At 39.3% G+C, this 15,149-nt stretch overlaps 1 protein-coding gene across 1 annotated transcript in view; it reads right to left on the reverse strand.

The window, feature by feature from the left end:
• Positions 1 to 13,082: 13,082 nt before the first annotated feature.
• The window catches only part of MMP7 (matrix metallopeptidase 7), a 38,026-nt gene continuing 35,959 nt past the window's right edge, over positions 13,083 to 15,149 (reverse strand). Inside the window, exons 5-7 of the mRNA XM_040055227.1 lie at positions 14,343 to 14,468; positions 13,639 to 13,800; positions 13,083 to 13,105 (exon numbers count right to left, since the gene is read on the reverse strand). Of these exons, the coding sequence (XP_039911161.1) occupies positions 13,083 to 13,105; positions 13,639 to 13,800; positions 14,343 to 14,468 (311 nt within the window). The remainder of the gene's footprint in view (positions 13,106 to 13,638; positions 13,801 to 14,342; positions 14,469 to 15,149) is intronic.

The raw sequence follows: 15,149 nt of genomic DNA on the forward strand, positions 1-15,149 counted from the left end.
TTAGCCCCTCAGTCTGAATTCAGTGAAAATAGCTGCATGCATTATACTTCCAGCGTTCTCTTATGCCTTTGTTTTGCAGAGCTTCCTGTGTGGTTTTCATAACTAGGTACCCAAGGATCAGTATGATCCTGTTTACTGTGAATTTTCTGAGGTGATCCTTGAAAGCTTTTCTTTATGATGGCTGTAGGACTAGTATCTTCAGCTGGCCTGATTCCAGAAAAGCTTAGAAATACTAGTAATCCATGCTACTAAGTATAAGGGCCTCTGGTTACAGAGACAAAACTTATAGTGAGGAAAAAAAAGATATTTTATTAAATTAACATACATTTAGAGGATATATCTCTCTGTATAAGATATATCTGTATCTTTAACGTTAATTTCTAAGTCTTTCAGCTCTTACACAACTCTAGTGAACATCAGGCTTAACTAGACTGGAAACCATTTATTTGGGAACATCCTAATTAACACTGCTTAACCTAAGGACCTGCAGGAATAGAGTAGTTAAGATAGGTGGGACAAAGAGCAGTCGGGGGGCTGTGGGAGACAGGTGTGTAGATAACCTAGAAGTGATGTGTTAGCAGCCACTGAGGCATCTTGCACTATTGCACAGGCTCTTTGCTGTGTAAAGGCAGAGGTGCTGGAAGCTCTTTTGTTGACTGCTTTAGTGTGGTCCTGTTTCATTTTGGTGGTGTTCTGTGGGAGGTGAATTTCTGGCAAAGTGTTGGGGTAGCTGGAAGTTGCTCCTACTCTGAGAAGGAAACATTCTGGGAACTTAGTAGGAGTAATCATGCACTTTTGGTACATGGTGTAAATACTGATTTCCCATATAAATTCCCATATAAAGAAAAGATTGGTGTGGGGACTCTTTCCCCTCCCAGGTTTGTATGATATCCAGTTGGAGGGAGCAGTGAGAATGGGTGTTGAGGGTAACCACAGGAGCTCGCCTGGTGCAATTTCACAGGACCTGAGCAGAGGATAGTGATAGTGACAGTGACAGTGACAGGATCCACCAGCATCTCTAGTCAAGGTGATGAGCCTGATCCTGGGAGTCCAGTTGGGAAGGAACAGCAGGAGTGGGCTTAGAAACAAGGCTATGAAACAATGTCATTCCAGGGGATGTGATATAAGGCCACCAGTCCGTCTGGAGTCCCTTTAGCGAAACCAGTCTCTAAATCAGGGCAGCTGGGGACAGGCACAGCTCAGGCAGGGACTGAAGGCTCAAGCAAGAGCTGAAATGGAGCTGCTGGGTGAATGAGCATAGGCATGTGCATGGAGGTCACAGGTGAGGTTGATCAGGGTTTGTTATTACCAGTTTAGACTTGCCAGAGCACTCAGAGCCCTGGCAGGAACAGCCTGAAGGCAGTTCTTTCAGAGGTACAATCTGACCTCTTCGGGGAATGTCCTTGATTGGTAAGAGTTGTTCTTACATTGTTGAGGTAGATGTGTAACTGCTAGGACATTCACACAAGGATTACAAATTAAAGCCTCACAACAGAATTGTTAAAAACCTAAACATCCTAAACATAAACATCTCAGATCCATTTTATCCGTGAGACTTTAAAATGGCTTTGGAGAGATGTGAAGCTGAAACAAAACAGGTCCAGCATAGGGTTAACTCACAAGCATGATCAGTGAAAAGCCAGAAACACCCAGCTTGAAGAAAACTATTTTTTATTCACATGTGAAACCTGGTCCTCAGGAAAAACCTACAAAGGCGAACCTGGGAACCCGAAGTACCAGTTCCAGTCAGTGTTCAAAACTGTAGACTCAGTGTTTGATCAGTAAAAGTTTTATGAGCGCTGTAGTTTTCTGTACATCTCATCAGCTAGTTGTTGTGCCATGGAAGTTCACTTCTTTAATCTGTCATCTCTCCTAGCTGACATACTTGATGAGCTGTTTTACTCTCTTAAGGAATATTAATTTACATTACAACTAGAGCAGTCACTCCCAGCCTGTACTTAGCTTCATGTCTGCTCTGTATAGATCCCACTTTTAAATTAGTTTTTATTCTTCACCCCAAAATGCCTTATTCCAAACATAATAGATGACACCTTGCTTCACATCCCATGTAATTTTTATATTCTTAGACACTGGAGTTAGAGCAACACTTCTAGCTTAAAGTATTTCAATCAGGAAAAGACAGGAACATGTAACATGTTTTGCTGAAATACTAGCAAGGGCAGCTTTAATCCTTGCTTCTTGGCAATGCAGAGTTAATGCCTGATCTTTGTACAAGGAGAGATAAGAACACAGGTTGACCAAAGTATCAATCTCCTTAATCCAGACCATTAGCAAATCTGCCTTTTTTTGTTTGTTTGTTTTTTTAAAGTAAGGAATTAAGTTTTGAATTATATTGACGCAACCAGTAGTTATCAATATTTTTTTAAGAATCAGTGCCCACATGAAGCATCAGCAGCTTACAGTGTCCATTGCTAAAACTATCCCGATTTTCTTATCAATCTGTTGGTTTGCCTTTGCATTTTTACAATTCCATCAGCTCGAAAGAGCCGGAGCCCTAATTCTGGCCTTTGCAGTTCATGCATGACTGCTGCTGTTGCAAGGAGTGTTTAGCTCTCTTGTATTTGTACTGGAGCTGAGGCTGGCTTGTGCTCACTGACTTTTTAAATTTTTGGTCTCTTCTTCTCTTGTGTTTGGGAAGGAGGAAGATCCTAGTGCTCTCCTTGTTTCCATTACTCATTCATTCATGCCTGTTTTGAACATATTGCTGTGTTAATTTTTGTGAAAAAAATGTTCCAGAGCATACGACCTCTGGAACCTCTTTGCAAACCTACCAGAAAATTAATGATATCAAGGCCATTTGCAGAGGAAAAAAAAAAAAAAAAGGTGGAAAATTGTTTCAAATAGGGGCTAGAAGAGAACAGAAGACAGTTCAATAAAAATTGTGCTTCCTTTATATTTCTGTTTCTAGTATATTGTGGAAAATAATACTTATCCTTTTTTCAACAGCTGCATATTGTGTTGATGTTGGGGAGGATTTCTGCTTTTCATTTCTTGAGCAAAAACACAGGTTGAGGAAACAGTAGATATATTAGAAAAATTTATTAGTTGTTATTATTACAACTAATAACAAAGTAATACTAAATTATGATGATGTTATTTTAAAAAAAGTGAGGCAAGCAGCTTTTGCTGATCTTGTCAGAGTCCAGAGGAGCTGGATAATACAAATGGATGCATGGTTCTGACAGGGTGGCCAGGTAAACTCTGCTTTGGGATGGATGCTCTTAGTTGACTATGATGAAATCTGGCCTCTATTTGCACTGATCCTAATAACAAACATCCTGAACCCAGTCTGATTAGGTCTGGGTTCAGGATTTTGCAATTGTTAAGCTGTAGTATGTGTCTTCTCACAGGTTGGCATGCCCTTGCAACTAAAAAGGTAAAAAGCTGTTTCACAGTGTGGTTTGAAAACGTGACTGAAAATATTTATCTGACAGATCTTTTTGCAACAGTCTTTCTATGTTTTATCTCTTTTCTCAACACTTTGAGTGACATGAAGGTGTCACACTTGGCTTTGAAGAACATGACTTTTATGCACTTCTTTTCTATGCATTGACGTTTGTGGGAGAGATGTGCCTTGAAAACTCATAGCAAAGGACAAGGAAAATAAACAACAGATGGTTTCATTCCCATTGTAAGTCTATGAGTCTCCTCTAGACAGTGTTCTCTTCCTGTGCATTAGTTGCATTGTATTATCTTATTATCAGTCTCTTTTATTCAAATATTTCTGTTATTCTTTTTATTCAAATAAAAATTATAATAATCATAAAAAGATGGCAAATAAGATTCAACTAAGCAGGAATTAAAAGAGTTCTGTGCCAGCTCTCATGACATAATCTACTGCAGAGACACCTGAATCATAATTTTTTTACATGCTATGTCAAAACTTCGATTTGTACCATGACTTTGGGAAGTTACCAATATATTTTTATAAGATACCAGTATTTTCTTGTTGTCATTGACTTAGATTTATGAGTTTCTGAGAATTGGAAGAGGGTTAAAATCTATATAATGAAATATTGGAGGAAAACTATTTAAGTGTTTAATAAAGTCTGCCCCAGATTTCATGCACTATATGGTAATATTGCAATTAATAAATCCAGAATAGCAGCCATATGCATCTCCAGATGAATCTGTAGGGAATTCCATGCCCAGTGGGTGTTTTCTAGGAGAAAAAAATATAAGACAGTGAAATGATTTCCTTTAAGAGCCTTAAGTGAAAATTTACAGAAACAGAGAAGAAGACATCCCAGCTGTGGACTTGAAATGAAATGAGCCTGTACATGGAGCTAATGTGCCACAGGCTGAACTCTGCCTCCTGCCTCATCCCACTGACCCGAAGACGTGGCTCTTGGCCCTTGCCACAGCCACCACCAACATTCTGCCCACTGTGACACAGCCATCTCAGCACTCTGGGCTGATGGAAGGTCCAGAAAATGACAAAATTTCTTTTAAAATACAGCTACATTAAAACTCCACAGTTAAAGCACTCAAAAATTCCCAAGATGAGGTTTTCTCTGCCAAGCCTGGCTTATTCCATATGATCTTCACTACTATCCCTGTCTCTAATGCTCAGAGTTTTCTTCTTCTATTTGAAAAGAACCCTTATATAGTCTTTTGTATGACCAATATGTTGTTTGCAGTCTTATCTAATAAGCTTGCTTTGCAGTCCTTTTATTTCCTTTAAAAGTGTTTGGGGATTAGTAAAAGATGTATTTGTTTTTATTTTTAAATAGCCAAACTTTCTAGATCAGCTGCAAAGAATTCTTAACTTTAGGCTGTATTAATTCACAGCCTAGCACTCTGTGACAGTGCATTGCAAGAAAGGCAACACTGAGCAGTCTACTTCAACTACAGGGCTGCCAAGTTTTATTCCTTTTTTCCTAAAGTTTTAATTTTAATTGTATTCCATATCTTGAAATAAGATGGATTTTCTAGTAAGTTTCATATATGGTCTTGTTTGCTCTTTTTTCTGTTGAGGAAAAACAGTCGAGAAAAGGAATCAGTCCGATGTATAAAACACTGACCAAACTCTTTCTAAAAGCAAGGAATAGTGTTTGTGCCTTAGCAGCTGAAAAATCTGTAAATGATGTCTGTCACAGAGTTCCATGCTTTCAGTGTTGATGGTCTTAAAATGCTTTCATCCACTTTAACTTTTTCCAGATAGTAATTATGACTGATGTCTTTTAAGCAAAGACTGCAGATATGTTTGTTGCTGCTATGAAAATGCATGTGAACTAGGTCACTGCTGCAATGTGCTGCAATGTGAGTCTTCATTTTGAGAATGCTTTAGATTCCAGAGGATTCTGCTTCTGTTTCTTCTCAAATCTACCATAATAGTAAAATGAAATATTTATGCTGGAATTAGTTTGGTGAGGCCATCATTTTGTTTGACAAATTAGGTCACCTTTGGGGGAATTAACAGTTTGTGAGTTCCAAACTCATTTGGGGTTTTGATACACTGCTCATGGTGAGCACCACAACACTGGCACACGTGGGCCAGTGCTGTAACCATGACACGAAGTAGCTGGAAAGCACATTTTCCTGAACCAGCAAGGGTGAAATATCAGACTTTGGACCTGAACTGAAAAATTGTGCTGCAGGACTCAAGAAGAGAAAAACCAGTTTTCCATCAGTAACTCTTGGTACTTTGAGACAGCTTTTCCAAATATCTGAACTCCTCACTGTGATTGTCTGTACATCCATCTTCTCTTAATCTCACTTTCTTCATTTAAGTCTTGCTGACACAAATTCTTGGGAATCCTCTGAGGTTAAATGACAACAGCCCTTTTTGACACTCAATGCGGGGCTTGAAGGGTTTGAAATAACAACAGATTTCATTGGAATGTGCAAGCTTGAATTCATAGCTGTGCTTGCTATTTAGCTATTGATTGACATGCCTCTGTGCTTGCTTGCCTGACTGTGTATTAGAGCCCAGTGCTCATTAATGGCTGCTTTTTCTTTTGCTGCTGGCTGTAGTGTTGTGCTGCTTATCATCTGACTCTGCTGTCTCTGGGAACAGTTTGATAACAAGAAGGGAAGTGCATCTGGGCTGGCAGATGACCCAGGCATCACTGCTGTCTGTATTGCTGTGCTGGACAGGCTGGAAATCCAGTAGGAGCTCGAATTGAGGGGACTGTGACCTGTGGAGGAATCCAATCAAGAGCAGGGCACCCTGAAACACCTGTGACCATGGCCAAGTCCCCAGCAGAACATATCTCAAAGCATTTATGGCAGTGATTATGGAAGGGATTGTGGCCCATACTGAAGCAGGTACACATTTGTGGCTGTGGATGGTGCACATCAGCTTGCAAATGCACAGTTTATATCATCTGATTCCTGAAATTAAATTTGAAATAATTACAAAAACGGTACTTTTTCATGTGCTTTATAGACATAGCCTAGAAATGAACTGTCAACAGGGAATAATGTAACTTTCACAGTTTGTGCCTCTCTGGTAGCACAAATTACCAGATGGTGTTTCTTCTTCAACTCTTTAAATTACTTCTTGAAATAAAAAATGCATTTAGGCACTTAAGACTTGATTTATAAAACTTCTGTTTACTTTTATGCAGGTTCTTTGCATCGTTTACTTGGTAAAAAAAAACCTTGATCTCATAAGTGATAAATGGCATTGAAGATGTGAAAAAACTGTGGTATTCTCAGAATGGATGAGTAGATTGCACTACAATATATTTTATTCAAATCGATATAGTGGCAACTTTCTACATGTGAAGTGCAGAAGCTACTGGACTTGTCTGCAGGAATGTCAGTCAGGCTGACAAAATACTCTAGACACAGGATAATTTTAAAAACAAAGCGTTTGGTCTGATCAGACACTTCCAGAGTATTCACACTGAAGTTCGTGCTAGGTGTTTTTTTAGATTGTTAAATATATTAGTGCCAAGGTACTACATCTGACATGTAATTAATTTGTGGGAAATGGGTGAATATTATTTTTTACTGCTTCTTCTTCTGTAATAACATGAAGGCCAAACAGAACTGAGGGCCAATCATTTTAGGTACCATATAAACGTGATGAAAGCACAGCTAACAACTGAAAGATTTGCAACCAAAATTAGAGCTAAGAGATAGCAGGGTAATAAAAATTTCAGGATGCAAAGGTTAGGATTAGTGCTTTAAGTGATAGTTATGCTAGATTCCTAAGCACCTTTTTGTTGAAACCCAGTGTTAAATCAGCATATGAAGACGGGCAGTGTCGCGGGGAGTGGAATTTGCATGGGCTTTTCTAAAGGTTGTTTGAGAGAACGTGGAAAAATGATTGAGCTGACCTGGTAAGCAGCTTAGATCTGCATAGCTGGCAGACACTTCCAAGAATGTGGTCTCATTCCTCACTTTACATACAAGGCGTGTGTACAGAGCATCCCACATCCGTATTTCTGTGCTGTAGACATCATTTTGTGGGAGCAAATAGCTCAGTGGAAAGTACTGACCATTAATTAGCCATCTTCTTGATGGTGATTTGCCATGTGTGTGAACTCTGAGCTGTTGAAACTATGGAATTAGCCTGATAGTGATATAATACAAACATTCTGCTTTATAGCCATAGCAAACATGAGCAAGAGGAGTAATTTCTTCCTTGATCGTATTTCTTATTTTCATAAAGACTTCTACTCACTGCTGAATGAAAATCTTATCATTTTGCATCAGGACTGGATGATCACCTGATTTCCAGGTTTGGAAAATTATCTCAAGGACAACTCTTAGTGGTTTAGTTTTATTTGCAAAGTTAAGGCACACTTAAAAGAATATTGTGCCAATATTAGAGTAGTGCCAGCATTTTGACTTCTGCTCAAATTATTACCTAACTTTTCACTCCCAGAAGGTAAAAACTTAAATCTTTTTATGGAAAGAATCAATCCTCATTCCTATTTCTGGCAATGAAGGTAGGAATGAAGAAAATAATGTAACCAGAGAGAAAAAGTTAAAACAATATTTCAAGCTCATTATGATTCTTTCCCACCTCTTCTACTGCTCTGTCCATCTATATTTGGAATCTCTAGAAAATACTAAAAGAAGTTTGAGGCAAAAATGTCTCTGCTAAGACAAATTACCAACAACAGCACTATTATTATATACTTTTCTACTTCAAAGCAATGTCAGTTCGTACTGCATATTCCCCCAAATATTCAAAAATAACCAGCATTGGGAGCATTAAAGTAACAACTAGGAACTCTCTTAGTGTATTTTGCAATATTTTCCCTTTCATCTCTGCTGTGAGTTGCTGTTGTAACCATTGCGAGAAAGAAAGTCTCTGCTAGGCATAAATACTATGATTATAATGAGAGTGATTCCCTTTGAGAAAATATGAGACAGTACTGTTTCAGGCTGTTCCTGATCCTGTGTCCAATCACAAATGACAAGAACATTGGTTTTGATCTTTTACAAATCTCATTTTTATAACGAATGAATTGTTTTTATATTGGGGAACCATTCATTTCAGAGATCTGGTTGAACTTGGAGTGAATTAATTGGCAAAAGTAGTATGCAATCAGGAGCACTACCATGACACTGTCTCGTCATTGAAAATAAAAGATATTTAACATTAGAGATTCAATTTTTGCACAAACAGCGGTTAATGGAATGGTGTTCCCATGCTACTGGCATTCCTGTGAGTATGCTCACTCATACTGTATTCTGTAACTAATGCCTGAACTGTGTCAATTGGTGTTGAATGCAAACGGGTTTTTCGGCATCACCTTACTTTGCTCCTAGATATCTCTGCTTTGAGGCAAGAATTCATCTAGGGAAAGCCCACAGTAGTACCACAGATCCCTTTCAGCCACATTATGGCCTTTAGAACAGGGTGGTGTGCCTTGGTGGTGGGAGAGTGATTCTGAAAAGAACTTGAAATCTTGGTAGATAGGTAGATCCATGTGATCTTCTAATGTGAGGCAGTCACTAAAATGTTAGATACAATCCTAAGCAGCTTTTGTAGACAAGGTGCTTCCTTTTCCCTATTGTAAGTCTTGCAATGCTAGCACAACTGGATAAATTTAGATGGATCCATCCTTTGGTATTCTGCTAAACAGAATATGCCACCTTTTGCCACCATACTCTCATGCTTAGTAGCTATTAGGCTACATAAATATGTATAAATCTTCCAAATTCCGTTTATGAACTTGGATCACCAATGTCATTGAATACCCCGTGTTAATGAATGCCACAACTAAATTGCTTGCTACGTAAAAATGTGCATCCTTCTTAATTTAAAATCTTCCACAACATTTAATTGGGAGTGTGCTGCTTCTTGAGATGCAAGAAATACTCACTCTCTCACTGCACACTGTACAGCAGCTCAGTCAGATCATTTCAGGTAGAAGACCTTTAATGTTTTCTGTTTTTCTGATGTGGATAGACTTCCATACTTTTCTATATACCTGAGCAGCCTGCTGCTTCTCTCTATTACTTTTTTTTTTAGGTCTGTAACTTTAGGTCTGTAAACTTTTAGGTCTGTAGACTTTATTTTTAGGTCTGACAGAAAACAGTAACAATTTTCATGCCCTAATAGTTTTCCTCAGCCTTCTCCAACAAAGAGTGATTATCTGTAGCTGTCTGGTTTGTGGTGGTTCCTGCTGTAAAAATAGCCAAAACAGATAATATTTTCTCTAGTCCTTTGCTAACATTTTTACTCTAATAGATAAACCCAAAGTAATTACATTGACGTCAATAGAGCTATTTTATACTGGCATAGCTGAAACTGAAAACACCATAATGATGCCATTAAGAACATCCTGTTTGAGGCAGGTTTTGTTGAAGATATAATTTTACAAAAACAAAAAAGAAAAAGGCATCTTCAAATGCTTTAAATTTGAAGATTAAAGATTTTGGATTAAATTTTCAGTTAACACTGTGAAGAAAAAAGTCAAGAGGACATTACTGAGACAGGGCATACTTACACTTTAGCAGCTCATCAGGTCTTCCCCATCGCATATCTGTGAACTTTTTGTATGTGACAGCTTCAATATGCATTGCTAAGGCTGCTGATATAGTTAATTTTCTTTTTCTGTGATCTTATTCCCTTGTTAATACCAGGTATATCAGGTACTGATTTTGCCCTCTCAGAATAACACTCTGTGTTGATGGAGTGGGCTCAAGGTACCTAAGTGACTGGGTAAGTCCTCATAACAGCTATTCTACTTTTTCGTTATTATTTTTTCATAATAGATAGTACAGGAGTAGAGCTTATCCTTTACGTCTGCATGGTCAAAGGACCCATCAGAAACGTTAACACATTTGAGAATCCATTTGCTGCTTGCTGTACTATATGGAACAGCAAAGATGCATTTAAATATACTTTTATTTAAAAGAAAATTAGTAAAAGCAAATAAAAAATTCGAATCCCCAGCAAATCAAAATGTGTTGCAGTTAGCCAATTTCTTCTTCGGTATGGAAAAGGAGGGACAAGATGCTATTTGAGTAACGTTAGGGTGCCTAGGTGTTCTCAGATGTGTATTAGAGAGAGCATGTGAAAACTGACCCAGATGCAGTGAAGAAGGAAGAGGCAGCGGCGCACTTGCTGCTGTCCCTGATCTCCCCCAGCGATGGTTTGTGTATGGCAGTAGCTGCCCGGCTGTTCGCTTGCAGACAAGGCGCTTTGCAGCAGGGTGCGAAGCCAGTGCCGTGTGCCGAGCTGTGCCACTAGATGGAGGCAAATACTGCACAGTTCGCACCTGCTAAGCGGGGTTAGGTGTGCCCATGGCAGCAGTTTTCCCCAGACCAGAGGTCCCGCATGGGAATGGAAACGCTAGAGGAGCTCAACAAGTAGTAAAATGCTGCTGGCACCTTTACCAATGGTACTTTTGCCGTCTCTGAGGACAAAATTCCTGGCTTCTATTTTATTCCACTTGCTGTGGAGATGCTTACTTGGTGCTGCTGCCTCTCTTGAGATGTATCCTTCAAGACACAAGGGTGCCTCACTGGCACTTGTGCTGGCCCTACTGCAGGCCAATCATCTCGTGTGGTCCCAGGAAGCTGTCTCCCAGATGTGTCTCATTGTCAGGACAGTATTCCTAGGAACACACATCTGGGTTTTATCCCATTCATCTCAGTTCATATGGATATTAATTGTACGCTAGAAAACAAATCTGCTACTCTCAGTCAAGTATTTGTTCTCCTGGCTTCATTTGTCACAGTGCCTCCTCCAGCGTTGTGCATGAATTTTTCCATCTGGCCTTAGGAGTGTTTTTTTTCTGCACTGTCTTTCCTCTGATAAAGCCTGTCTTCCACAGCTGTTTTTTTTTTATGAAGCATTAGCAAGTTACTTGAGCTTGATAAAGAGCGTGGTATGTCTCTGTTTTGTTCTTTGTTCCCCAGGGGGACTTTGGCCAAGGGAACTTTCTGTCAACCTTGCATCTTTTCAGAACCCTGATCAACCCAAGTTGATCAAGCATCCACATCAAGCAACCCCTTCTTCATAGCCTTTAATGCAGATTGGATCTGACCCTCCAGGGTTTCAAATATTTTCTCATACCTCAAGACACCTGTACCCTCAGAATAGTATCCACTTAGCACCAGCTACTTCATCGTTGAGCTTTGTGTGGAAGAAATGCCTGGTAACTGATGAGAACCTTTTCAAACAAATGTTGATATTGCACTGATGCTTTGGTTGGTTAAACTCAGTATATAAACTAGAGGGAAAGCTATCCAGAGGCTTCTGCTTGGGCACTCCCTGGGCATTGGTCTGTGGGTGGTGAACAATTGCATTATGTATCATTTGCTTTGTATATTCCTCTATTCCTCCTCCTCCTCCTCCTTTCTTCTTCTTCTTCCTCTTCTTCCTCTTATTTTCTTCTACTTTCTTCTTATTGTGTCTGTTATTTATTGTTATTTACCCTTCCTTTTCTGTCTTATTGAACTGTCTTTGTCTCCACCCATGTATTTTAGCTTTTTTTCTGCATTTCTCTCCCCCATCCCACTGAGAGGTGTGAAGTGAGTGTGGTGTTCGGTTACCTGTTGGGTTAAACAGTGTCACTCCTTTTTGGCACCCAATACGAGGCAGGAGGGGTTGAGATAACAACAGATCTGACCACAGCATGTTAAACCAAATTTATTATAAGTATCCACTGTATTAGTTTAATAGTCACGGGTCACAGTGTTGATTTATTTTCTCTCAGAGTTGTAGTGAATTCTCCGAGGTGCATTGTGTAAACACCACATTCCCTGCTGTGCTGTGTCACCTCTGGGATCTGGGTTAAGGTCGTTCCTTGTACTGGGTAACACTGGTTTAGGAGATGGTAAAGATGCTGGCGGTGACACTGAGCTGGGGGTTTGTGCTCTGCATCTATGTGTGCAGGGAGCCATCTGTTGGAAACTATTAATAAATACAGCTTCTACCTTGCTAACTGAATAGCCTAGGGAGGGTCCCTGTTTTTTTGTTTGTTTGGTTGGTTGGTTGGTTGGTTTTTTTTGTGGGGCTTTTTTGTGGTTTTTTTTTTTTTTTTTTTTTTTTTTTTCCTAGAGACCCAAGAGAGTTTGAATACCACAGAGGACAATGGGAATCCCAGTCCACTATTTCGCAAACCTGCTTCTCTGAAAAGTCAGGGAGGACATGATGGTGAAAAGCTTTTCCCTTTGGGAAGACATCCTAGCCCATACTGAAGGAAGCACTCTGGGGACCTTCTCTATGTGTGAGCCGTATAGGAAGCACACTGATTCTGAGGAGTCAATACTGTGAAGTGGCAGGACATGCATGGGAATTGAAAGTAAACCAGGAACAGGGTTTGTTCTTACATCAGTAAATGCACATGGGCTCTTTAGGTGCCAATAAACCTATTCACAAAGATACTTGTCTGACTGTCTATCTGTCTATGCATGCAGGAGCAATTTAATCCCTCAGTGAAATGCCAGAATAAAAAAGAAAACCTTAGAAAACAGAGTGTATATATATATATATATATATTTATTATTGTTAGGTGAAATTGTGTAAAGTGCAAATAAATCAAAATAAAAATTCAGGGAGAGAAAGCGAAGCCCATGAATTTACCATCTTAATTAGCCAGTGGATTAAAAATGAATTCTTTGATCTTCGTTAAGCACTTCCTTCAAGAGTTTGATGGCTTTTTACCTGTGGAAAAGAAGCACAAAACATAAGAGACCATACTGAAAATTGACAATGCAGACCACTGTGTTTTATTCCTAGTGTTCATCTAGCATGCCCTGAGTCAGGCAGTGCCTAAAGAAAAGCAAACCTGACAAATTTTGTCCTGTGGGGTCAATACTATGTTCCCTTGTGTTTGAGGAGTTTCTGCCTTTACTGAACTTGGTGAGTGGCACAGTACTTCTGCTTTCCTGCCAGTAGCACCACTCACTGAAACTGCTTATTTGCAGAGCAAGAACCACAGGATTTGCTTGGCAGAATGCAGGTGTGTGGGACAGAGCACCAGGCCATGCACTGCTGCTTTGTCCCCTCTTGTTTGCAGCAGGAACAGGCTACAGAGGAAACATAGTGAGTGGACAGAGTATGCAGGAGCTTGTTTTTCCCAAGTTTGTTCACTTTCTTTCTTCTTGGTAATATGATGAGGCCCTTGCAATCAGGGAGAGTGAAATGTGTACCCCAGTAGGTTTTGTCTTGAAAATAAAATTTCATCATGAGTTTACCGTATAACTTCTGAATTCCTCGCCTATCGTCTGCTGGAAGTTTGAAGGTTTCTGGGTTCTGATATGAGTAGGTAGGGTACATCAGAGCTCCACTGACATTTGAATGATCAAGTCCCAAAGAATGGCCAAATTCATGAGCAGCAACGAGGAACAAATTGATATCTGCAACATTGAAGCACATAAATACATGTTAAAAGTATGGCATTTCCTTTTGAAATACAATTAATTGAAATAGCAGAAGTTGTATATTTCAATTCATCTTGGAATGAAACCCCAGGCTTTTGATCTATTATTATTATTATTATTATTATTGAGCTTTCTTATATAACTGTAATATTTTATAAAATTCTACTGATTCCTTGCATATGCATCTAGAAACCCTGAGTCTCTTTCCGACTGTTTTTGGTCAGCCTCATTCATAGAAACAATTCAATTTACCTTTTCACAATTCATGTAGAAAAAAGGGATTCTTAATTCTTGTTTAGCCTTCAAAAAGTGCTTTAAAATACGGATGGAAGAAGCATTATGTAGCTGTTCATGGCAATAAAGCACAAGTACTTAAAAGGGTGGTTGAAAAGAACAGAAATGTTAGTATTGAAGTAGTACTGAAGGATGAAGAGTAATTGAAAGCACTTCCTGTGGCTGTGTTCTTCCAACATGCACAATATTTGCCTTTAACTTTCACATACACGTGTGAGCTTTACCTTGATCGACGTCTGACCATTTTTCATCATTATCAAAATGAGCATCTCCACCACGCCCTTCTCCAGGTGGAAATGCATGGGCCAGCGTGCCACCTTTTCCATCAAAAGGAAATCCATCACCGTGCTCTGCATTTGAAATAAGTCAATGTCATCAGATGAGATCAGTTGTCATATTTAGATTCAGCAAACTGAAGCACGCTGTTGGTTTGTGCTAGTTTCGCTGGTTGCCAATCCTCAAAAAAAAAATCTTACAATGGCAGCAAGGTTATGAAAATGAGAAGTGAGACTTAGGGAAACACTATCCAAATTCATGACTTAAGTCCAAATCTTGTATTTAATGGTTCAATCTGCTGCATGTTTCAGAAAGGGCTGAATATTTTTTCCCTGAGCTTTTGTCAGAAGTGTGGTTCTGAGGCAGCAATCAGGGATTATTTCAGAATAAATACTTAATGCTTGACAACATTGTTGTTAACATCTGAATGTTTTTGATGTTGAAAATGCTGGGCAATATTAGTTGTACACATTCTCACTTGCACTGATTTTAGTGTGAGATGGTGATTTGGAATAGATAACCATGTTTCTGAAGAGATAAATTCATTTATTCCCAGCCTTGAGCAGTCTATGGTCTGCTGTCTACTTCGGTCATAGTGTAGGTGGAATATTACTGTTTCCTACCTCAAGTGCAAGAGCTGAATCGGAGTTGTACCAATTTTGAAAACTTCCCTCTCCCTTGTAGCGAGTCTCTGACTTTATTGAGGAGTATTTGGGAAATCAGATGCCATCCCGTGTCCTTTCCCCCAGACCATG

The sequence above is a fragment of the Hirundo rustica genome, chromosome 2 (genome assembly GCF_015227805.2).
Source record: "Hirundo rustica isolate bHirRus1 chromosome 2, bHirRus1.pri.v3, whole genome shotgun sequence".
NCBI classification, from domain to species: Eukaryota; Metazoa; Chordata; class Aves; order Passeriformes; family Hirundinidae; genus Hirundo; species Hirundo rustica.